Here is a 25,967-nt window from a genome sequence, read left to right on the forward strand (position 1 = left end):
GGACACGGACACACTCATGGACACGGACACACTCATGGACACGGACACACTCATGGACACGGACACACTCATGGACACGGACACACTCATGGACACGGACACACTCATGGACACGGACACACTCATGGACACGGACACACTCATGGACACGGACACACTCATGGACACGGACACACTCATGGACACGGACACACTCATGGACACGGACACACTCATGGACACGGACACACTCATGGACACGGACACACTCATGGACACGGACACACTCATGGACACGGACACACTCATGGACACGGACACACTCATGGACACGGACACACTCATGGACACGGACACACTCATGGACACGGACACACTCATGGACACGGACACACTCATGGACACGGACACACTCATGGACACGGACACACTCATGGACACGGACACACTCATGGACACGGACACACTCATGGACACGGACACACTCATGAACACGGACACACTCATGGACACGGACACACTCATGGACACGGACACACTCATGGACACGGACACACTCATGGACACGGACACACTCATGGACACGGACACACTCATGGACACGGACACACTCCTGGACACGGACACACTCACACATGGACACACTCACACACACATGGACACGGACACACACACACATGGACACGGACACACACACACATGGACACGGACACACACACACATGGACACGAACACACACACGCATGGACATGGACACACACCTGCATGGACACGGACACACACATGCATGGACACGGACACACATGGACACGGACACACATGGACACGGACACACCACACACATGGACACGGACACACCACACACATGGACACGGACACACATGGACACGGACACACACATGGGCACACGCACACACACATGAACTTGGACACGGACACACACATGGACACAGACACAGACAGACACACACACACACACACACACCCCTTTCCCTTGTGTATGCTTCAGAGTGAGTATGCAGGATGTCCTAGGCCTGTCCACTGACTGGCGTAGGTGCCACTAATATGTTACAAGTGAGCGAGTGTGTCGCTAAGGCTAGATTCTATGACGCTTACGTAATGTTGCCAGTCTACGGGTTGTGCCCTGGATGTGGGGTCTGGGATGCCAGTTTCTCGTGTTCGCTAACCAGGGCCCCCGGAAGGCAATCAACCAGTGTTTGGTGCAAGGGCCCGCCGGGGTTTTTCAGGCCATAGTCATGGTACTTTTGGCCAGAATCAGTTCTAAGCCGAGGAATTTTTTGAGGTTCTTGCGACATGCATTACTTTTTGTTATGCCTAGCAAGTAGTGCGCGCCCTGGGTTGGGATTGTGGTTCCTGTTGCTGCCGACAGTATATCTGAAACTTTCTCCCAATATGTCATGATGTGAGGGCACATCCAGACCATATGCACAAAGTCGGCCTCCGAGTTATGGCATCTGGGGCGGCTTATACCAATGGAGGTCTGGTACATACGCGCCAGCCTAGGCTGGGTTAATTATGTGTGGTGTGAATAGTTGAATTGAGTGAATTTTAGTCTGGCGTTCATTGAGATTATCTTTGGGTTCCCCATGCAGTGCTTCTATTGTTTATCTGTTATTTCAGTGGATAGTGCCGTAATCCAGTATTCTCGTAGCGGAGTTAATGAGGGGGCTCTGTCTGTTCTCAATGAGTTATAAATGGCCGTGATGGCTTTCCTGCCTGTCCCGTGTTCAATAGTGTCTGCAAGGCTTTGGAAGTTGTAGGTACTGTACCTTTGACTCCCCCTCCTGCAATTCATGTTGCCTGTTGCGTTAATGTCACATAGAGAACGAAACTCCCAGATGACACACCATAGTCGTCCATCAGAGTGTCGAAATCACATAGCGCTGAGTCAGTAAGCAGGTCACCCCACGTTGTCAGGCCGGCTGTCTGCCACTCAGCCAATTCCCCGCGCTTTAGGCGGGTGTACGTCCCTGATAACGTCTAGATGGGGAGATCTGGGCTGTATGGTGGGGGACCGCGTCTGGATAATGCGTATTTCGACCAGACGTCATGGGCTACCGGCATCAGAATGCATCCCTCTGTCTTCTGAAGCAGCGTTTTAGAGCCTGACAACCACTCGAGCTGGGCTTGCTGCGGCAACGCCACTGCCCAGGTGTCCAGTTCAGATAGGTTCTTTTTTGCAAGCCAGCGCATGGGCCACTCGAGCTGGGCGGCTGCGAAGTATAGCATGTAATTGGACGCTCCTAGTCCACCCTCTGATATGGAGAGATGAAGCTTCGCGAGTGCTACCCTTTCCCTAAAGTTGCCCATATCAAGGACACGAGTAGTGCCCGTTGTTCCTTGAATAGTTTCTGAGGCAGTCTGTAAGCGAGGATGGTGAAAAAGTATATGAGCCTAGGAAGGAGGAGCATCGGAGCATCTTGGAAATGGCCATCCGCCTCTGGGGAGAGCGGGAGGGTGGTCCAGAACCCTGGACCTCCAAGTATTTAAATGAATCATATCCTCTGACGAGTGGGGCGTAAGGCTGCCGCCGCCTCCACTCCGCCGGTATGGGTGACATTGGGAATATAACCGACTTGTCCCAGTTTATTTTCAAACCCAATAGCCGAGCATGGGCGTCTAGTAGTTCAATTAGACCCTTGAGTGCCCCAGCCTGATTGCAGAGGTAAATCAGTGCATCATCCGCGTAAAGGGACACTGTTTGCCACTGTGCATGTACTTGTATGCCCCAGTCTATGATATGACTGCGCAGTTTGCAGGCCAGAGGCTCCATGGCCAGGGCAAAAAGGATTGGTGAGAGCAGACAACCCTGCCTGGGTCCTCGCTCGATATCAAAGGGCGGGGAGGTAATGCAGCCTATTTTCACCCGGGCTTGTGAGCTGGTATATAGTATTTTCACCCAACGTAGGAACTTGGGCCCTATGCCAAACTGGTGATAAGTATTCCCATCCCAGGGTGTCGAAAGCTTTTTCTTTGTCTAAGGCGGCGATCCACTGATGCTCAGTGGTCGTTTGGGCCCATTCTAGTAATCTGAATAAGAGAAGAAGATTTAGCCCTGTGCTTCTGCCCGGGACAAACGCTTTTTGGTCCGTCTGGACTAGTAGTGGGACAGCCTCCAATAGCCTGTTGGCTAGCAATTTTCCTAAGAGTTTGTAATCTGAGGTTAATAACGATAACGGACGGTACGAGCTCATAAGGAGGGTGTCCCTACCAGGTTTTGGGAGAACCACTAGCACAGCCTTGCAGAGAGAAGGCAGCAGTGTGCCCTTATCGAAGGACTCTTTGTATAATGTGATCAACCGGGGGACCAGCTGTGTTGAATATGTGGTATAGAATTGTGTGGGCCAGCCGTCCAGTCCTGGGGTTTTACCTCTGGCAAGTTGTTTAATGGTGTCGGAGATTTCGGCCTCGGTAAGCAAGGCCTCCAGCTCTGTATATTGGACATGTGTTACCTGCGTGAGATACACTTGTTCCAAGAAGAGTTGCATTGCTTGAGGATCACCTAGTTCTGGGGGCTTGTATAGCGTTGTATTTATAGAAGGAATAGTTTATTTGCTCCTGTGTGTTGATTAAGTTGCCTTCTAGGGCATATATTGCAGTGATGGGTGGTTGAGTGAGATTGTTTTCAACAACCATGCAAGTGTCTAGCCTGCTTTGTCGCCCCCTGCGTGACGCCTAGCCAAATATTGCTTATAGTCTGTGGCACATAGTTTATACTGTGTTTCCTTGTGTGCTGATCTAGATTTAGTTAGTGAGGGTATTATGTGCAGGTCCATAGGGGCCTTGCGTTCTCATTGCATTTCGGCTTCTAGTTCTTGTAGTTCCCTAGATAGGGAAATACGGGCGCCGTACACTGCCTGTATGACCCTTCGGCGCAGGACCACCTTGAGGGCGTCCCATTCAATGCCGGCATGTGTGGCCGTTCCTAATTAGTTTGAAAGTATGAAGTTATGGATTGTGATATTGTGGCGCTCAAAGCAGGGTCACAAAGTGCCTCCAAAGGGAGGCGCTAAGTAGGTACACTAGGTCTGGAGGCGCCCTAGGTTAATTACATTTGTAGGGAGCTGTAGTCTGATAAAGTGTGATCTAAGTAGTCAGCGTGGGTCACATGTGTCAATGCTTTTCTGTGTAATAAATAGCATCTATGCGCGTGTATAAGTAGTGGAGTAGTGTGAATATGTTTGATTTGTGGAGTTTTTTGCATCCATCACCTGTTGTTTTTGCATTTGTCACCCGAGTGGGACGGTTATGCTCAGACGTGAGTCCCTTGCTCTCCATGCCACTGGACTCCAGCTATCTAGGCTGATGAGGGCTGAAAGCCCGAAACCGGTCGTTGGATGCTTGTTTCCAGTCCAGGGAAGACCTGGTTTGGCAGTTCGGGCTGGACTGTTCCCATGGGGCACAATGTCAAGACTGATTTGCATATGGCTGGGTTCAAACTAGAATAGCATGGTGAGTAAAAAACGATGGATTTAGGCCCAGATCTCTGTACTGGGGTGAATGTATGACATTGTTCTGCATTTTGTCCATCACCTGTTGTTTTTGCAGCTGTCAAACAACTGCATCTGTGTGACCCAGGTGGACATATGGTGTGCAAGCTCAATAGCCTGTGCCCAAAGGAGGGGAGGACGAGAGCGATCCAGGACTAGGTAGGGTATGCCATTGTTGTCGCTCCCTGCCACCCCCTCCCCCCCCGTAAGTAGGAACCAAGGGATCCCTAAGATGTGCTGGAGGTAACATCTGTAAGAATGTGCACTGCCCTGAGTTAGGTGCATAAATTGAGACCAGGGACAGTGGCCGACTATCTGGAGAGCCTTCTAAGATCGCGAAGCGGCTCTGGGGGGTCAACTCGCGTTGTATTATTTGTAGTGGAGTGCCTGGAGCCACTCATATCAAGGCACCTCTGGCATAGCCAGATTGAGTCGTGCCGATTGCCGTCCCCCTCCACCGCTTACTGCGAGACTTCAATGTTTGCTGCGTTAGATGAGTCTCCTGAAGTAAAGCTACGGAAATTTGTGCCTGCGTAAGTATTGGTAAACTTAGTGTCGCTTGACACAACCGGCCAGGCCGCACACATTCCAGGTCATCAGTAAATAATTATTCCTTGAATTTACACCATTAATAAAGAGACTGCAGATATAAGCTCCCCTCATACATCGTAAGTTTAGGTAGTGTAAAGCAGGAGGACCTATTCCCCCCCCCCCCCCCCCCCGTCTATTAGTACAGGGTAGTTCCAACAAGTAGGGGTCGAAGCCATCTTGCCATAAATTCTCTCTTAAACCATTCAACCTCCCTCAGCTGCCCAAACGCTCAAACACTAGTGCTTTCCGGGACCCCTTGGGGTGAAAACGTGTTGTTTTTTTAACATCACAATAGTCACAACCTGCAGGGCCTAATGTATAACGTGGATTTTCACTTAAATATCACACTTATGAGCTTCATTGGTTTAAATGCCCATTTTTCTATTTTTAGATGAAGAGGCTGTTAAAGGGCACTCTCAACAAAGTGTGGACTATTTGATCATTTATTTGCCCTGAGCAAATTCATTATGTCTTTCATAACCTCTCTATTCTTTATGTTTGAGTACGACTCGAGATATTATGTAAATCCATTTATATCCTACACCATCAGCAATTTAAATTGTTTAAATGTAACATTTAAAAAAATATTATATCTTGCAACTTATTGTACCCGATGATAACTAGTTATCTCAATGACTTTCAAGTAATGGAGGCTATCGGTTGGTTGAGCAACCATTTCCCACTTCATTGGTGGTGTACTATGGTGTTTCCTTGGTCTCTTTCTTTGTGCCAGAGTTTAAAAAAAACAAAAACATATGTTGGGGCTAGGGTACATGGATCCTTCAGGAAGGGTCCGATTTGAAACCTAGCATTATATATTCTTCAAACTTCACTAATTACATTTTAAATAATATTTCTTTCACTCAATATTTTTTTTTCCATGCGTGCACTTTTTCATGCCTCAGTTAATTTTTATTTCTGCATTGTACACTACTTCACATCTTCTCCTCAGTTCTGATTGTTTTAACGAAAATGCCACCCTATATGTCTGATAGTTTTGACCATTGGATGTCTGCTGCTCACATCGGTGTATGGTCGGCAGGTAGAATTTCTACATATAGGTATTGATCTTTTTAAGTGATACAGAATCCTTATTTTTCCTGAGATTTTAATTTCTTGTGTGCACCCGCACCAACCCTGAATGTCAGTTTTGCGATGTGTGGTTTTAGCCAGCTTTCGCCCCATTTATAATGGTTAAATTAATCTGTAGAGTAGTGCGCATTATAGCGTTTGTCCATAATCCTAATATGAGCGTCTTAGACCTGTCCGTACAATATTTTTTAATAATTGAAGACATTTCCCAAGGTGTCCCTCAAGGTATTTGAGCCACAGGTCTACTGTACGTCTTTCAAGTGATGCATGGTTAAGGGTGCTAGTACTGTGAAACATGAAATTGGATGGATGCGACCATCTTCCTTCATGAGATATGTTTATTTTTGTGTAATACTGTTGTATGCTTTCACTGACTTTGTTGTTGCTGTTCTAACCAATAATGTTTTTTTATAGTGCGTGGGAAAAAAAAGAAGAAACATCAGATGTGGTATTTCTCTATGAGGTAATTATTTTTTAATTGCGTACATGGTGCTAACTTAATAAAATGCTATTGAATTATACCTCACGTGTGTTGAAATGCTGTGAACGAGGACTTGTGCCTGCATGGATCATATTTTACTGTTAAAATTGCTATTTTGTAGTTTAACCTGATGCACACCTCTCTCCTGCAACATTGGTGTTGATAAAGCCAGTTCCTATAGCGATTGTATAGTGAAACTATTTTACTGAACACACACAACACATACAGCTTGTGCATCAGCAGTGCTAGCTTCCCTAATGCACACGGATAATCAAAAAGGAACAATCATTTGCAGAGCCAATATGTCTGGGTTTAATATACTTACCCTTGCAGCTTGGGTACATAGAGCAGGACACATGAAAGGAGCCAGTAGGATTTGATAGACCACTATTGTTGTAAAGTTATCTCGCATTGCAATTTATGGCAAGCAATCGCATGGAAGTGAAAGCATTATGTGAGAAAGACAATTCACTACTCTAAGCTCAAGCCAGTGTCTGAAAAAAGCAAGTGGAGAGAAAGCCAAAGCTCGCCTTTTTTTTTTTTTAACCTCTATCAAAAGGCGAGTTCAGTTCAATTTGTTTCGGGCACAAAAGTGTCCATGAAAGTGCATACAGAAATAAATAAGCTTAAAAACATGTATACACTTTTATGTCCTCATTCCATAATAACAAGCATTCTGGGCATACCCTTCCCACATAGGTTGAACAGCAAAACACTCAAGATGATGGACGGAATGTTGCACAATGGCAGAACATTCACCCAGACGTGGGTCCCATGCTCACTAAGCCACTGGGGTCAAGCTATCCTGGCTGAAGACGGCTGATAGCCAGAAACCGGTCCTAGGATGCTTGATTCCGATCCAGGGTAGACATGGCTTGGCAGTTCGGGCTGGACTGTTCCCATGAGGTACAGGGTCAAGACTGATTTGCAAATGGCCATGTCTGAACTGGGGTGGCTTGGTGAGCAAAATAACGATGGATTAAACCCAGATCCATGACTGGGTGGGAATGTTTTGCCATTGTGCAACATTCATCTTGTGTGTTTTGCTGTTCACCCTATGTGGGAAGGGTATGCCCAGACGTGGGTCCCGTGCTCACTAAGCCACTGGAGTCAAGCTATCCTGGCTGAAGACGGCTGATAGCCAGAAACAGGTCCTAGGATGCTTGATCCCGGTCCAGGGAAGACATGGCTTGGCAGTTCGGGCTGGACTGTTCCCATGAGGCACAGGGTCAAGACTGATTTGCATATGGTCATGTCTGAACTGGGGTGGCTTGGTGAGCAAAATAACGATGGATTAAACCCAGATCTGTGACTGGGGGTGAATGTTTTGCCATTGTGCAACATTCCGTCCATCATCTTGTGTGTTTTGTATATAAGCGAGAAACCAGTTTAGTAGAGCTGTTTGCATTGTATAGAGACTGCAGAGCTTCTAGTGTTGGTTGTTCCCCAGGGAAACTAGAATACAACGTTTTTAGTGCTGGCCGCAATCTGCTATAAATGAACGTTAGCATAGCAATATTTTCCTGATTCCCAACAAAATCACTGGGGTGCAGAAGTTGGTTTACACGCTGAGAAACAGGAGACTCTGGCTCGCCTCGTAGATAGGAGTTGGGGTCTGATACCATGCGGTTGCCGGTGATTCAATCACGGGCTCTTATGAAATCTGGGCAAGTACTGGTATGCCATATATAGGAAGTTCGTCATGACTTGTGTGATACGTGGGAACCATTTTTTCCACATTGGACGACCTTATCCCTATGCTTTCTGTTATTTGGATAATAACATTCGGATTATTTAAATATATTTTGTTGCCCTTTGTCCTGATGAGGCCTTAAAATAATTGAAAGGCCGAAACGCGTCGACAGTTATTATTAATATCGGCACCTGATTTTGATTTGGAAACTGAATGAATAGATTTCCCAGGAGCATCATTGATTGTTGAAGCCAAAAAATCAATTGGGCTTCCTTTGCTTCTTGTTAATTTGGTGTCAGAAAAGGGAAATAAGGCCGAAGAAAAGACAATGCCATGTTTTCCTTGTAAATAAACCATGGGGCTTCTTACATAAACTTTGGATCAAGGGTCCACAACAATAAGACATTTGGACCTCCTGGATTTAGATTACTGACTTTGTTTTTTGGAATTTCACACGTTAATCCTTACAAGATTAAATATTGTTAGGTCGACTGATTTATATTTAGAATGTAAAAAAAGAAAAAGGATCTTTAAAATAATTCACAAACTATATTACTGTTTTGTTGTGTGTTTTTGTCTTTATTTATTTGTATTTGTATTTTGGTAATAACCATTGGATGAACGTCTTAACAAATGAGAGATATATATATAAAAAAAAACTTAGGTTGTGAAGAGACAAATAATTGACCGTTTTTGTTCTCAGAATTAACTTTTTTGTAGTAAATACCTTGGCATCACCTTTTTTAATTTATTTTTTTCACCCAGATGCCTTTTGGTTTACCGGGTACCCCCTGTTATTAAGAAGGACTGTTCCCATGAGGCACAGGGTCAAGACTGATTTGCATATGGTCATGTCTGAACTGGGGTGGCTTGGTGAGCAAAATAACGATGGATTAAACCCAGATCTGTGACTGGGGGTGAATGTTTTGCCATTGTGCAACATTCCGTCCATCATCTTGTGTGTTTTGTATATAAGCGTGAAACCAGTTTAGTAGAGCTGTTTGCATTGTATAGAGACTGCAGAGCTTCTAGTGTTGGTTGTTCCCCAGGGAAACTAGAATACAAAGTTTTTAGTGCTGGCCGCAATCTGCTATAAATGAACGTTAGCATAGCAATATTTTCCTGATTCCCAACAAAATCACTGAGGTGCAGAAACTGGCCATTGGGGTATACTTCACCCATAGTGTGTGCCCCAGCAGCATGCATCATTTTAAGTGAGCCAGTCTCACCAGTCACCAATATATTCATATGATGGAGTAGAGGCATCGCCGGTGCATATAGTGGTAGTTTCTTAGCCCGACATCCCAGTTCTTGCCATGCCTGATACGTACATTTCACCGTGTCAATTTCGTCCTTTTCAAGAACCGTAATGATATTCACTACCATTGCCTTCAGGGTATTGGATAGGTGGCACCCGCCTCTACTGCGACGTGTTGTGTATACGGTGGAGCCTTTTGCCAGTAATACGCTTAGTGTGCCTGGGCACAAAGATAGTATAACGGTGTATCAGGTACAGCAAAACCCCCAAATTCATACTGTCTTGTAAGCGCCTCCCACTTTACTCGTGGCTTATTGCCTCCCCATGCCAGTGTAATTAACAGCGATCATAATGTAGAAAAAAAATGTTGGGTGAGGTGTATAGGGATATTCACAAATAAATATAAAAACAGTGGTAGCACCACCATTTTGATGATCGCCACCCTATCCGCAAATGTAAGTGGCAGTTTAATCCATCTAGCTACTTGGTCTTCTAGGCACGTAATTGCAGTACCATAATTGGCGCGCAGAACGACTTGAGAGTCTCTGTGAGCCCAGATACCCAAGTACTTGACTGGCTCAGTTGTCCATGCCAAAGGACATTCCAACTCAAAGGGCGTAGTACTATCAGTCAAAGGTAGTATTATCGATTTGTCCCAATTTATGGCAAGGCCAGAATACCATTCAAACCTTACATCCTCACAAATCAACCTGTCTAGGTGCACGTACAGGACCATGTCAACTGCATACATGGACACTGCTAACAGCCGTTGTAAAAAGCACAGTGTGGCCTCGGCATGCCTTTGTCGCAGAATACAAGCCAGAGGCTCCATAACTAGCACAAAAAGTAAAGGCGAGAGTGGGCATCCTTGTCTCGTGCCGTGCCTAATCTGTATTGGGCTCGAGGTTTGCCCATTAACTCGTATTCGGGCCACTGGGCTAGTGTACAGCAACTTGATCTGTTGGTGTGCAAGTAGGGAACCCCCTTACGGTGCAGCACTGCAAACCTGTATGTCCATGCAATGGAATCAAATGCCTTTGCGGCATCTAGCAGGACTGCAACCACGGACATTTCAGGTTTAAGGAGGTGTAAGACTGCAAAGAGAGTCCTGAGGTTGTGAGCAGTGGAGCGAGCTGGAAGAAAACCTGACTGGTCAGGTACGACCATTACCGGTATTAGAAGTTGTAGTCTAGTCGCCAGCACTTTCGTGAGGATCTTGACGTCCGTGTTCATCAGCGATAATGGTCTATAGGAGTTGCATTTATCGGGGGCTTTCCCTGGCTTTAGTAGTGTGATAATGAGAGCCTTGCGCAGTGTGTCCGGGAGGCGTTGCTGTTCATGTGCCTCATCAAACATGGCCTGCAGATGTGGACCAAAATATCCACATATTCTTTATAGAACTCTGCTGGAAGCCCGTCTGTGCCCGTAGCTTTGCCATTCGGCAGTGCAGCTGCGATAGCATCCCTAATCTCATCCGCTGTCAATGGATGCATCAGGAAGTCCTGTTGCCTCCTCGACAACCATACCAGGGCAATGTCATCCAAGTATTGAGCAATGTCTTCCTCAGTCGCAGTATGCCTAGTCTCGTACATATCTCTATAGTACTGAGTAAATGTATCAAGTATCCCAGGTGTATCACAGTGAGTAGTCCCACCTACTGTAATTGACAGGATCAGGCAGCGTTTGGTCCATGTCTCCGTGATCCTGCTCGCCAATGCACAACCAGGGCGGCCTCCTTCCCCATATTATCGGGCTCGCCAACGTCTGGACATATGTTCACCTCCTGCTCTGCTAGCTCATTGTACTCTGTAACTTTGGAACGTATAGTGGCGAGCAGGGCCGCTTCAGTTGTCTCCTCATACTGCCGTTCTAGTTGACCCAGTTCCCTTTCTAGTTGTGTCTTTGAGCCACAAAGCGATTTGAGTACCCCAACCTGCAGGCCGATGCATACGCCCCGCACAGTGACCTTAAAGGCCTCCCATATAGGGCAGAAGCTCTGCACCGTTCCTACATTTTAAGTGAAGTAATTGGCAATAGCTTCACGCACTCCCTCCCTGAACACTTGATCTAGCAGCTCAGAGGGTTGGAGAAGCCACTGAAATTGGGGTGGTGTGTAAGTGGGTATCACCATAGTAAGTTGTACTGGGGAATGGTCTGATAAGGTACGAGGAGGTGCACAGCCCCTGTGATCCACATGCTAACATCTGGAGTAGTTAGCCAGTAGTCAATACGGGACCACGAATTGTGAGCATATGAATGGCATGTACCCTCCTGCACCCCGGGATGTCTCAACCTCCAAACGTCTAGAAGGCCTAGATCTTCCATACCAGTGTGAATTGCCTGTGTGGCTCTCTTGTGGATGGGATCTGAAGCAGTGTGGCGATCCAGTGCAGGGTTTAAAATCGCATTAAAATCTCCCCCACATATAAGTGCAGTAGGTGGTAACTGATATATTTTGTTCCATAACCCTGCATAAAAATCAGGGTGATCTATATTCGGCCCATACACATTGACTATGGTAACAAGCTTACCACACAATTTGCCTTGAATGAGTACATAGCGACCACTATCATCTCTCCTCATACGTACTAACAAAGGGGACATTCTTTTTAATTAAGACCATAACCCCAGGCGCATATGAGGAGTAGGAGGAAGCAAATCGAGCACCAGACCATTTAGTGGTTATAGAGGACGCTGCCGCCTTGGTAAGATGCGGTTCTTGCAGCAGTGCCACTTGTATGTTGTGGCGGTCTAAGTATGCCAACACTTGCCTTGTTTTCTTTGGATTGTTGAGCCCTCTAACGTTCCATGTTATCCAGTGCAGTCTACCCTCTGCCTGTGTCATTTGCATTCATCACAACAAGATACTCTGCATATATAATATATGACCTGTATACTCCAATCACCCACCATCTGTGTATTCCGTACGTCACGAGTGGATCTCTGAACATTGCCCCAACTAAGCCCCCACCCACCCCAGCATCCTAATCACACTGAGGAAACCCACATAACTAAACAGCAAAATTATACCCCGCCCCCCACCTGGCCCACAGCAAGCAGCTAGTCCGCTCCCTGTGGAGAACTGCAAATAGTAACTGTGCGGGGAACACCCTCATGGAGGACACCAGTCGCCCAATGACCCCCGTTGTTGTTAAATAAGGGGGGGGTCAGGGCACATGCTGAGCTCTTCCTTTGAAAAGGCCTATCAGCAGGGATCTATATCAGGTTATCACAGAAGTCCTACAGCAGGAAGCAGTATGTGCGTCACCCACCCCAGCAGCTAAGCAACAATATCAAGAACATGCATAAACAAACATTCCAAGACAGCTAACCATTTAGCCCTGTATGTGATACTGCTGCGTGTGGAGGTCAGAACGTAACAGCCATTAACAACGGAGACTACTTTAGATTATGTGTAGTCCATCATGATGCCCACCGTACGGTGAAAGAAAAAAAGAAAGGGAAACAGTAGTGTGATATCCAACCTCAGTCTCGAGTCAGTGAGCTATCAAAACATCGTATCAACTACCAACAGGGGCGGAACAAGGTCTCCCTGCTTCAGTACTATACCAGTTCATTCAAAACCGCCACTCAGGTTATCAGTCTTAGTTGTCCGCCTCGTCTCCATCCACTCTTGCTGGTTCTTTGCACTCGAGCTGCTTGATGAATTGCAGAGCTTCCTTTGGAGTTGTAAATAATTTGGTCTTACCACCATGTTGGATCCGGAGGCGCGCTGGGTAAAGCATGGCGTATTGTATCTTCAGAGCTTGCAGTCCCTTTTTAACCAGTTGGAATTCGCTCCTTGCCTGCTGCACCGCTGTCGTAAAGTCTGGGAAGAGCTGAACCTCCACGCCATGGTATTTGGTACTGCCCATCTCCCTCGCCAGCCGAAGTGCCATGCCGCGATCCCGATAATTATTTTTTTTTTAAACTTTATTTTTCCAATTTTTGCAACATACAACAGTCAAATCCCCCCTCCCCCCACATAGGCATCAATTAAATCAGCATTGCACAGATCGATGGACTCATTAGGGCATTTCCTGGATTAAGACCACAACAGTGAGGAAGGACTTCCATGCAACAGAGCAGTGTATTCATCAGCACATTACAAAACACGTGAGGAATTCAGGCCGGGTCCATTAGCATGCACCCCACAATCAATCACTCATAAGTCTGCCTCACCTTCCCCCCTCTAGGCCCGATTGGTATAAGTCCCCAAGCAGCTCACAGCCCCCTGCCCTCCATTCACGGAAGGACATATGGCTCTCCACTTCCACCATAGGGGCCAAAATCCAAATTGGCAGTTCCCTGTGAAACGGTGCCAAACGCAGTACCCGTTCCACAAACCGCTGCCACACGCTAGCCACGTGCCGTACCACATATGGAAGGTCCTTCGGAGCCCACGACCCCCGCATCAATGCCAGCTGGAGCTCCTGCGTTGTGGCACGTCCCTCTAATAGTTGCGTCTCCCATCCCTCCATGCCTGAAACCATCTGGCTGCCAGGAGGAACTGTGCCGCGTAATAGTAGAGGTCGAATCGCAGGGCCAACAATCCCCCCCTCCTCAAAGGAGCGCACGACGGTGCTAAGGGCCGCTCTGCTGCGCTGTCCCGCCCACAAAAGGGAAGTAAGCAGGGTGTTAAGGGTTCTAAAGACCCTCTGGGGGGAGGGGGCACAACGAGTTCTGGAGAATATATAGCATTCGTGGGAGCATCACCATTTTTGCGATGGACAATCGCCCCATTACCGAGAGTGGCAACGTGTTCCAAAACGTCACCGACTTGCGCAGCGACGTAAGCACTCTATCCACATTGCAAACCAGGGATTGCTCCTCCGATGGGGTTACTCGAATGCCCAAGTAACGAAAACTGGTACGTTTCCATCTCAACCCCAAATCCGGTAGGTCCTCGGTCTGTACAGAATCAAAGCCAGAGAGCGGGAAAATCAGGGATTTACATTTGTAGATTACCTCAAAATACACATTTACATTTGATTCAGGTAAGCAGGCACCCTGGCACGAAGGAATGTTTCAGGCCCAGCCCAGCCTCTTGCTTTCACAGCACAGGAGACAATTAACTTCAGCTGTAGCATTTTAACGATGCGTCCCGGTTTTCAAAAAGAAGAGCATGTTTTAAATTCCAGGCAGAAGTGAGGCCTGGAAATGCGCAACCCCCTTCCCAGGGCTCCAGGGCCCCCCTTGGGGTCGCGCCCCACAGATTGAAGACCTCTGGCGTAGGGCGACAAGACATTACAGTTGTCACCCACCTTGATACCCCACTGCCTCAGCTCCGTTCGGATCCGGACCGGGAACAGCTCTATAGCCAGAGCAAAAAGCAGCGGCGAGAGGGGGCACCCCTGTCGGGTTCCCCGTCCCAGCCGCCATTCTTCTGATCTCGCACCTCCCAGGCACACTCTGGCACAGGGGGAATTATACAAGAGCGCGACCCACCGGACAAAATTGGGTCCGAAGCCCATCCTCCTGCAGATAGCCCCAGTTGACCGTGTCGAAGGCCTTGGCCAGGTCTATGGAGACCAACACAGTCTGCTCCTCTCTGTCGCTCACCTCGTGCTGTATGTGGTTAAGCCTTCTCAAGTTCATCACTGTATTCCGACCCGGAATAAAACCGCACTGATCCTGGTGCACTAAGTACTCCATGAGAGGCGCCAGGCGGGTAGCCAACAGCTTGGTCAGTATTTTGACGTCTGTGTTGATCATAGTAATGGGGCGGTATGAGGAAGGGTCGTGTTTGTCCCCCCCTGGCTTAAGTATCATGCAGATGTCTCCCTGATCCATGCTCCTCGGGAGAGCCCCACTCTCAAAGGCCTCAAGATAGACCTGGAGCAGGGGCGGAGCCAATCTATCACGGAACTCGTAATAGAACTCCGGGGGGAAGCCATCGCTCCCTGGCGATTTGGCACCCGGGCCAATGCCCCCTGTATCTCAAGTAAGGACAGGGCCGAGTCCAGGTCGTCACGGCCCGAGCCCGAAAGGGTCGGAATGGGCAGCTCCTGCAAATAGGGGAGGTAGGTGTTGACAGAGACGGCTGGGTCCGCCTGGTACACTTGCTGCAAATGTGACTGGAGAACGCCAAGAAGGCTCCGCTCGGAGTAAACCACTGTACCCGTCTGGTCACGAAGGGCGGCAATTCACTCGGGTGTCTGTTCTCGTTTCGGGATCCAGGCCAAAAGCCTCCCCGACTTATCGCCTTCTCGATAAAGACGCTGCCAATACTGGCCCAGGGTGTACTTATCCAACCTATCAAGAACATTGTGCAACCGGGTCCAAGCCGCCTGCTCCTCCCGCCTTTGTGGATCACTGGGATCTACCACGAGTTGGACCCGCAGTAGAGCGTCCTCCTCCCTCTGAAGGTCGTGAGGAAGCTGCTTCCGGACGCCATATGTAAGCCCCATACAGGCGCCGCGTTGCACTGCCTTAATGGCCTCCCACCTGGTGGCCAGAGACACAGGTCTCCCTCCCCAATTGATATCAATATAGTCAGCAAGTGCCTTATCCACATGCGCCCTGCCCACCTGATCACAAAGGATATCCGCTGGGAACCTCCAGTTGTGAGGTCTAACCGCCCGTGACCCCCACCGAACCACACAGGTCACTGGAGAATGGTCAGTACCATGTACCGTGCCTGGTGCGTTACGGCAACTGACAGGCCTGGCCCGGCGTTGGCCTCCAAAATCCTGTCCAATCGATTATACGTGTTATGCGTGGGCGAGAAACAGGTATACAGCCTCTGATTCGGGTGCGTTAGGCGCCAAATATCCACCGCCCCCACGTTGTCCATTACCACCCGAAGCCCCGTGGTCATACGGGGCTTAGTTCCCTCCCGGGGGGAGACCTGTCTAGTTCCGGATCAAGGATGCAATTAAAGTCCCCGAACCAAAGCATCGGGGTCTCCAGGTCATGTGTGAAAGTGCCTTGCACATCCCTTAAAAAAGTCGGGTCGTCCGTGTTGGGCGCATAGGAATTCATTATGACTAAATCCCTGCCATTCAACTTGGCCCCGAGAAGCAGGTACCGACACTGAACGTCCGCCTCCATATATTGCATGTCGAGAGGCACTCCGAGTGCCACCCAAATCAGGACCCCTCTGGCGTAGGTAGAGAAGGACGCATGGAACAACTGCCCCCGCCACTTTTTCGCTAACCTCTGTGCCCCGTCATCAAGCAAGTGAGTCTCCTGCAGGCAAGCTATGGAAATGTTATGCCTGCAGAGGAAGGAGAGCACTCTATATCGCTTGGTGCATGTCCCCAGTCCCCTCACATTCCAGCTTAACAACTTGTATTCCATAGGTCGTAATAACTCCTACCCTGCCATAACCCCCCTTGCCCCCCCCCCCCCACAGTGATAGGCCTGTCCGGTGCCCGATCTGCAACACAGGTGATGCCAAAACAACTATCCCACAACATCCCTCTTGAACTGTCCCCCCACCCCCTCCCACGAGCAAACTGTCCGTAACAATCACACGCGCCAATCTGCCCTTACCCTGCCGGTGCCAGGACGTGCACAGCCACCCCATACGCCTAACAAAGCAAACCCACTGCAAAACAACAATGGAAAACTATCCCCCCCGACTCCCTACCAGACCCATTGTTCAAGTGAAAAATCCGGGTTCAACATTTCGACTCAGAACCACATATTTTCATATCTGCAACCTCAAGCGCGTTCACTCCCCGCCACAAGCATAGCTCCCACCCATGGGAACCCAAATCCCCCCCCCCCCCCCCCCCCTCCTCCTCGGGAGAGCCGTTCCAGAGAGCCCACACTACTCTGTCCGGCCAAGCCAAAACCAAAGATCCCATTGATCCAGTCAAACATGCCGCTCACTGAAATTTGAAGTCTCTCAGGAAAGAGTTCCAGTCTCTGGAGGTCCGCTCTCCGCAGTTTCTGGGACCACGGGAGCCGTAAGCAGTACGTCCTCTGTCACGCCCAGAAGGGTGTCTGGGACCAGGATGTCAGGGTGTCCTAGAGGGAGCGAGGCCCCTGGGCCGTCAGCCGCCACCACCGGCTCCAAGTGTAAGGCACCATCCTCACCGACCAGTACCCTGCCGCGTTCCTGGCTATCCGCCGCCGCAGAGCGATGTCTACGTCTGCTGTTGCGCCTCCTGGTTGGTCGGGTTCCCCATTTCCCCTTGGGGACCCCATGCTCTCCCGGGGGAAGATAGTCTCCCCGGATCTCCAGCCATTCGCATACTTCCGCCGGGGACTCGAAGAAGTGAGCCTTCCCCTGTGACAGGACCTTAAGCTTGGCCGGATAGAGGAGCATCTACTGCAATTCCATCTCCCTGAGTTTCTGCTTAACACCCAGAAAGGACTTCCGCTGCTCCTGGACTTGCTGGGTGTAGTCCGGATAAATGGAGATCTTGCTGTTTTTGTAACGCCCTGAACGTCTCAGGATCGTTTAACAGACACGATAATGAGGACGCAACCACTTGTGAAGGGTTAGTTATTTTAATGAAGGCAAAAATAATACAAAGAGTAAACAAAAGTTATATTCACTGGAATCCTCCAGGCTAAGTACGTTACCAGCCCACAGCACGGATGGTCCTAACTGTCCTCTGCATATACGCCGATCCCGGCGTATGCCAACAGAGGGCAGAAATGAAATGGCCGACAATGCCAATCGGTAGGCTGTGAGGGGCACGAAGAGTGTTGGGGAGAATCGAGGAGTCAGGGAAACACCCAGCCGGGGTCTCTACCTGAAGGGAGCAGCCGCTCAACCTCTTCCTCAGACTGCACCGGGACGCGGAGTCACCTCCTGGTGATGCGTCACCGATACCCCAATCAAAAGCAAGAAGACTGAACCGAGAGCAGCCGCTCGATCGATCCTGTGGACTTCCGAGTCTGTAACACGGCAAACACCTCCTGGTGTGCGTTACAGCTGGCAGTCCCTGTATCTCTGGTCTGGCTGGGAGTTACGACTCCAACCAGCAAAAGCGCCACTGCGCTTTGACTCAGCCGAGCCAAAAAGCGAAGCTCAATGGTTGACCGGTAGAGCTTCCGGGTCCTTCACAGGTGACGATGGGGCAAGTCACGGCCCAGGGAGTAACGACTCGACCTACCTCCGTTCTTGCCTTAATGGAGCACCACTCCGGAACACTGCTCTTCACGAAGCAGGTACGTCGGTGTAAACACAATATCCGACAGCGTTGTACCTCCCGGTTCCTCCCTTTATAGGGCGTGTTTTCCTTGAGTTATGTAACAGCTCTCCTGTTTACATAAGGGCGTGTTTTCCTTGAGTTATGTAACAGCTCTCCTGTTTACATAAGGGCGTGTTTTCCTTGAGTTATGTAACAGCTCTCCTGTTTACATAAGGGCGTGTTTTCCTTGAGTTATGTAACAGCTCTCCTGTTTACATAACCTCTCAACCGCTAAGCATCCTGGGAGATGTAGTCCGTTTTCGCTGGTTACCGTTTTCCTCCCCTCGCATTACAGGAATTCTTGACAGTTTTCGAATGTGAGGTTCGGCGATTCCCTTGCGGCTCGCAGGATACAATCCCTGTCATGGTAATTCAGGATCTTCGCGATTAGTGCTCTCGGAGGTGCACCCGGCCGCGGCAGTGAGACCAGCGCCTGGTGGGCCCTTTCAATCACAAAGAACTCCGACAGACCCCTCGGGCAAAGTTGATTACGAATCCAACCCTCAAGGAAATGTTCTGCAATCCCCGCCTCCGCCCGTTCAGGCACACCAATGACTCGAATGTTACTGCGACACGCCCGTCCCTCCGCATCCTCAGCTCGCCGCTCCAGGGCTCCCGTTGTGGCCGTACGTTGGGAGACAGTCTTCCTGAGGGAGGCCACCTCACCTTGCAGCGATTCGATGTTACCCTTCGCCTCGGTCACCTTGTCCGCCACCTTGCGCATGTCGGTCCGTAGCAGATTGACATCTATGGACACTGTCTCTATTTGGCGCTCCAGTGCAGAGTGGGAACCCTGGATCGCCTTCAGCAGCTCTGCTCAGGAGGGCTCCCCGGGGCATCCGCCCCCCCCGTCCTGGCCTGACTGTCTCGTAAGCCGTTGAGAGGGGAGTCTCGGGTGGTGTATTGCGTTATGGTGTTGGGCTGCGTGGACTTGGACATCCTGTCTTTGCACATCGTTGGGTCCTGGAGCGGCCCGCACGGAATCGCTGGGGGTCACAGTGATCCTAAGCAGGAGCGTCCGTGGGCAGTAACTCAGACCTGGAAGATCCGACTGGAGAGGGTCCCAGAGCAAAAGCTCAAGCACCACAAGGATCGCGTTCCGAGGTGCTCAACGTGTGTCCCTCACGTCCGCTAGCAACGGGCAAGCCATGAGCTGTCAGGGCCCTTCCACTTCGCAGATCCACCGCCAGGGCGGAGCAACCACCCAGTCCACAGACAGGGGCACGATCCAGGCAAGCCCTCCGTCCGATATACAGAGCAGGCAGTGCAGGATGGCTGGCTCCCCCAATGCACAAGCACCGCAGGAGTGCGACGCCCGCAGGGCTCTCTGGTCCCCCGCGACTCCACCAGCCAGCACGACACCAGGAATAAGGCTAGAACCTTGATGGCACCTCAAAAGAAAAGAGCCCCCTATACCACGTGACCAGGCCGGGCGCCAAATGCCACAGGCCACCGGCGTAGTGCAGTGCAGGGAGCACAGATCCTGGTACGCCTGGAATGCTGGGCAGCACGCGCTCCTCTCCAACCGCCCCCCGAGTCGTGGGGCGCAGAGGTCGGGCACCCAACAGCCGCACAATGGCTACGGTTCCCCCTCCGGGCCGCCTACACCTGCCGCAGGATCACAGAGCCTCACTCACCCGAAGGCGGTGCTCCGTTGCACGAATGGCACAGGCCGCAGTCCGGGGCCTCACGCAGTTTTGGGCCGCCGCCAGACGTAGAGTAGGGGGCTGCTCCCAGCCCGATCAGCTCCCCTCAGCCGCTGAAGCCCACACCAGGTCGGGGGCGTCTCCGGCAACTCAGCTGTGTCCCATGGGAAGAGGGCCCAGGAGATCAGGCCGGAGAGCGGGCCGCTGCACCCGCGACCGAAGCAGCGCGGGTCTCCGCCGGCACACCACAGGCTCCTCACACCCCCGCAGCAGGCCGGGCGGCTGATAGCCGCTGGCTCCGATACACCAGCGGGCCCACCGCAGTAACAGTCCGCGCTGGTCTCCGACGGCCGTCCGGCCCAGGCCCCGCCTCCTTCCACCAGTCAGCAGGCCGCAAGCCCCGGCCTCGCGTGATCAGAGGCCCGGGGCACTGCAGGGACAGGATTCAAAGCGGTCAATCACAGGGTGTGCACCTGCGTTTCCCACCGCAAAAGCAGCCCCAGACCGTAAGGGGGCTCTTCTGACTCACAAGGCAGGTCGGCTGGAACCCGAACAGGATGGGTTAGAGGATATTAGGGGTCCGGTGGACAGGAGCCGGTGGTGCTCACGTCCTGTCGGCCATGCTGCGTGGCAACGCCCCGCGATCCCGATAATTAAGCAGCCTGGCAATTATTGGTCGAGGGGTAGCACCCAGAACAGGTCGCGGCGCCAACGATCTGTGTGCCGCTCAACCACCAACATGTTGGAGAAGCTCTCTGGGCTGAACATAGTTTTAAGCATATCCTCAACATAAAATTCCATTTTCCCGACATTGGTGGACTCCGGGACCCCAAGAATGCGTAGATTATTGCGCCGGGACCTGGCTTCCAATTCTTCATTCTTTGCATTAATCCCTGAAAGCAATTTCTCCATCTGCGCGCAGGATTTAGCAGTAGTGTCCACTTTGTCTTCGGAGTTGGAAATCCGTTGTTCTGCCTCTGCTAAGCGTACGCCATGCTTGTCCAGTTTGGACGCCATACTGTCCAAGCGGAGATTGAGCGTGTCGATTTTGCCATTAATGGTTTGTAAACTCTGTTGCATGGTCAACAACATACGTTCCAGCTTACTGGTGCCCCCAGCTTCCAAGTCCGTCTCTGTGTCTGATGCAGCTTGTGATGATGCTTTTTTGAGGCGTTTTGACTCAAAAGACAGCTTTGGCTGTACTTGTTTATCCGGTTTGCCCATCTCTGCGATGTGGTGGCACGATCCACCGTTGTAATGGAAGCACAATGTCACTAGGTATAAGGCCGTTCTCCCATCGCGCTCTACTAGCAGCGTGATGCAAGACCAAGATTACCCTGATGTGGGCGGTTGAAGCGCTGCAACCCCGGGTTATACTCGGGTAGGGGAAAGTAGCTCCACAGTGCACGTCAGAGGCCTTCCTAGTCCCACGCTCCTCCAAGGAAGACTACCAAAAGCGGCTAGGTATGCGTTGCAAATTGGCACGCAAGGAAGAGGAACACAAATGCCAAAACCGATCCCTGGTGTGTCTGTTATGTGCTATAGTTGTATGGAAAAGAACTTGTACACTTCTTGCCTGCCTGCCTGCCTGCCTGAGTTCTATACAGTCCCTGCAGTTAGGTAGGGCAAAGCGGGTCACCTCACTCATTGCATATGTTGTGGATGGCAGGTAGTTGGATAATGTTCAGCCTTGGGCGCAGGTAGCATTCGTTCAGAGGGATCGCGGATAAGGAGGCAGGATTCATTCTGATCAAGCATTGTTAAGATGTCATCTATCACGTGAGTGAGGGCCGATTCAGTGCTGTGCCCACTACGAAAGCCAGATTGATGTTGGTCCAGGAGGTGGTAATTTTCGATGTGCGCACATAGTTGTGACTGGACGCATTTTTTCAGGAGTTTGGCAAGAGTAAGTATACTGGAGATAGGTCGGAAGTTGTTAAGATCTGTACTATTAGCTGTGTGTTTTTTTTTTTTATATAGGTGTTACCTGAACCTCTTTTAGGCATTCTGGGATCATGCCTTGTGACAGGGAAGCATTGACGATCTTTGTCCATAAGGGGGCGATTTCGTCCTTAACTAATTTGAAGATGTTAGGTGGTTACAGGTTATTGAAGTGGTTAGAAGGGTTGATAATCCGAAGGACCTTTTTGATATCATTTTCATTGAGGGGGTAAAGGTGTCCCAGGAAGCGTTGCTCTTGGTACTCCATCTAATTGGTGTTGTCTTGTCTAGTACGGCCATTAGGCTGCGGGTTCATTGGGTGGCAGTAGTGCCTTCCTGGCTTCAGATCAATGTTGATAAGCCTAGTTTTCTCTGTAAAAAAGGCAGCCTTCAGCTTTCAGCCCTCATCAGCCAGGATAGCTTGACTCCAGTGGCATGGAGAGCACTGGACCCACGTCTGGTAATACCTGTCACACTCGAGGTGACAAATGCAAAAAGAACAATCGATGGACAGAATGCAGAACAGTGTCGTACATTCACCCCAGTACAGAGATCTGGGCCTAAATCCATCGTTTTTTTGCTCACCATGCCAGTCCAGTTTGGACCCAGCCATATGCAAATCAGTCTTGACCCTGCGCCCAATGGGAACAGTCCAGCCCGAACAGCCAGGCCAAGTCTCCCCGCGGCAGCTGGGGAATAGAGTCTCTTTTCCCTGAGGAAAGTGGCCAAGTCCCATCAGCAGCGAAGTAGTTGTAACAAGGTGGGTTTGACTGCTGTGCTCTCAAAACCATGCTGCAAAATAGGGATGTTTTCCATGTGTAGTGTACAATACTATGAAGGTGTCACTAAGATGTAATTCATAGTTTGTGTCTAGTTCTAAAGGCTTATTCTACTTCTCACTTGGGAATAGTGCTCCACTTTCTGTAGGACTGATATGTGGGATTTGGCCAAGTGTAACAATCCAATTTGAAGTATTGTGCCCTATGTTTATACTCCATCTACACTATAGCTTTTAATTTTAGAAGATTTGGCATATAGTGCCTAATTTGCTCGTTTTAGTATCTCGAGTTTGTTACTAGTGGCGGCACATATTGTCCCGTTTTCGATAGAATACACTCCTTAACTGATGTTTGTGTATAAGGCAGTGAGAAAGGAGAAGGCTGTAGTTACACATGAAATCGAGGTATGCAAACTGTATAACCATGTAATCAACCTCTTCGCAAACCCAGTTGTGTGGAGTGTTTAAAGCACAGCATGTATGGGAGGGGTGATGGAAGGGGCAGTGTGTGGTGCTTGCAAGGCTGATTGCTATATATCGCATATGTGTTAGATCCGTCCGTATTTAAAAATCTGCATGCCAGTCCATATGTAAAAATCTGCATGCCAGTAAGCCAGATTTCTCTGTCACCCAGCTTCCCCCCACCCCCGCTCGCTCCCAGGAAACTAATTCACATGCAGAGACAATGTCACCTCACAGGGGGATTGCAGGTGCATAGGCAGCTGGCGGACTGGTCTACCCCCGGGAGTGCTACCACTAGCAGCGAGTGGCAGAGGGGCGCCCTACAAAACGGGAAAACGGGTGTTATTCAGCACCCTAGGTACGATTTATGTTAGTGAAGCTTGTCTCAGCAAGTTGGTGTCCAGTCAACCAGTAAGTAGGCCATTGCAGTTGGGCAGCATAATAGTAGGCTTCAAAGTCTGGCACGCCAAAGCCACTTAGGTCATTGGTGGTCTCAGCCTGGCTAAGACAATTTGATGACATCCCTTGCCCCATACCAATTGAGTTAATACAGTGACCTTCATTTCTTAACCAGGATTATGATTAGTAGACTTACAAAATGATAAAGTGTGGAAGTATCACCACCATGGAAAGGGATATTCTATTACTGATTAAGGGAGGGTAATCCAGAATCCTATATGGGCATAGAGCGCTCGTATAGTGCCTCCAAGGCTGCTCTCAAGTAGGTTCTGTAGGGAGTACTGTATTTAGATGCCCAAATATCAAAAGAGTCCCCTTTGAGCGACTTGGAGCGGGCCAATAAGGCACATCCTGACACTCCAGACAGCTTTTTTGCACCCACATGGTACCCCTCTAACGGTAGGCACTTGGGCTACAGATGACTGGATCAATGAAAAGTTATTGTTTAAAGAGTTCAACACGCTTCCTTCTACCACACTAACCTAACTATACACTGCATTTGCATACCACTGATTCGAATTGCACCATGCTATACTGACTATTGGCTGTAAGATTGCTGGACGCTTATCAAGTAAATGCATTTGGAGCTTACCTGTTTGTACCTGTTTCTGATTAATGAAATCAATAAAATGATTAAAAAGTAGTATTTCGTCGACATATAAAGAAACATGCATGTGATCCTTCAAAAGTATTTCCTATGCCCCTTTTAACACGGCGGGGATAAAAGGCAACCCAACATTGTTTCATAGACAATGGAGTAACTGCTAGAGATATGTTGACCTTTGTCAACCCTGGCAATAGTGTCAGTGTAAAGTAACTATATCCATTTCAACAGTTGAGGAGGCCTATCCCAAACCTTTCCAGCGCAGCCAACGTATAATCCCAGCTCAAAGTATTGAATGCATGTTTGAGGTCAATGACTTTACATGCTACCTCAGGCCATGCATTGGTGACTGCTTCAATTATATGGTAAAAGCGAATTATATTATTTAATGAAGTATTTCGTCAGGGACAAACCTTTTTTGGTCTGGGTGAATGGAGAAAGGAAGGTGGGGGTAAGAGCCAATCTGTTAGGATCGTACCTAAACATTTGTTGTCTGTATTTAGAATTGATTATGGGCGATGGGAGGCTGTTCTGTGGATCACAGATGGGTTTAGGTGTTTGTGTGAACATCGCATGGTGGTAGGGATCTACACTGTAAAGATTCATACATCTTATAATATTCCACAGGTAGGCCATAGGAGCCTGGTGTCTTACCACATGCAAGAGCCTTGATTGACTTCTGAATTTTCTGCTCTGTGATTGGAGCTTCAAGATTTTCTAAGTCATAGTAGCCAATACGTGGCTGGGTTAATCCCATGATAAACCGTTCTAACTCGCCCTATGCTGCGAGAAGGAGGGGGTAAATGCAACCTCTCGTAATACTGTTTGAATGTAACATTGAGTAGTTTATTGGAAAAGGCAATCCCCATCCGAGAACTTCCTCCTCCTACTAGTGCTGAAACATCCTGGTAAGTGACAGAACAGTCATCTGTCCAAACCACAAAATGTTCCCAAAAGAGGAATATAAGCTAATAACACTCTGAAAATAGATTTAGCAAAAGGGTTGCCCGTTATTTGGAATAAAGGTAAGGTGCAGCAATAGGGGTTGGCTGCTTTTGGCTATGCCTACTGCATCTATAGGTTTATCCTTAAATGCGGTACAGCAGAAATCTTATGGATGGAAATCATATGTCAATCCTGATACCCAATGAAAAGCGCAAATGAGTTTAATATTTAGAAGGTACCTTAGGATCAACGACCTATGTTCATCCAGTGCACCGAATATAGCCTTCTGGAGAATATTAACAGGCATCTCAACATAGGGTGTCTGATAAGGTAGATCAGGTTTGTTTTCATTATTATGAGAATTATAATGTAGTC

The 25,967-nt window shown here is 49.2% G+C and overlaps 1 protein-coding gene across 2 annotated transcripts in view; it reads left to right on the forward strand.

Annotated features, from left to right (window-relative positions):
- Positions 1-25,967, forward strand: part of ZWILCH (zwilch kinetochore protein) — a 405,441-nt gene that overhangs the window by 28,539 nt on the left and 350,935 nt on the right. For both annotated transcript variants that reach the window (XM_086957998.1, XM_086957996.1), the window contains exon 2: positions 6,588-6,636. In XM_086957998.1, the coding sequence (XP_086814124.1) occupies positions 6,588-6,636 (49 nt within the window). The remainder of the gene's footprint in view (positions 1-6,587; positions 6,637-25,967) is intronic.

Source organism: Lissotriton vulgaris, chromosome 2_1 (genome assembly GCF_964263255.1).
Source record: "Lissotriton vulgaris chromosome 2_1, aLisVul1.2, whole genome shotgun sequence".
NCBI classification, from domain to species: Eukaryota; Metazoa; Chordata; class Amphibia; order Caudata; family Salamandridae; genus Lissotriton; species Lissotriton vulgaris.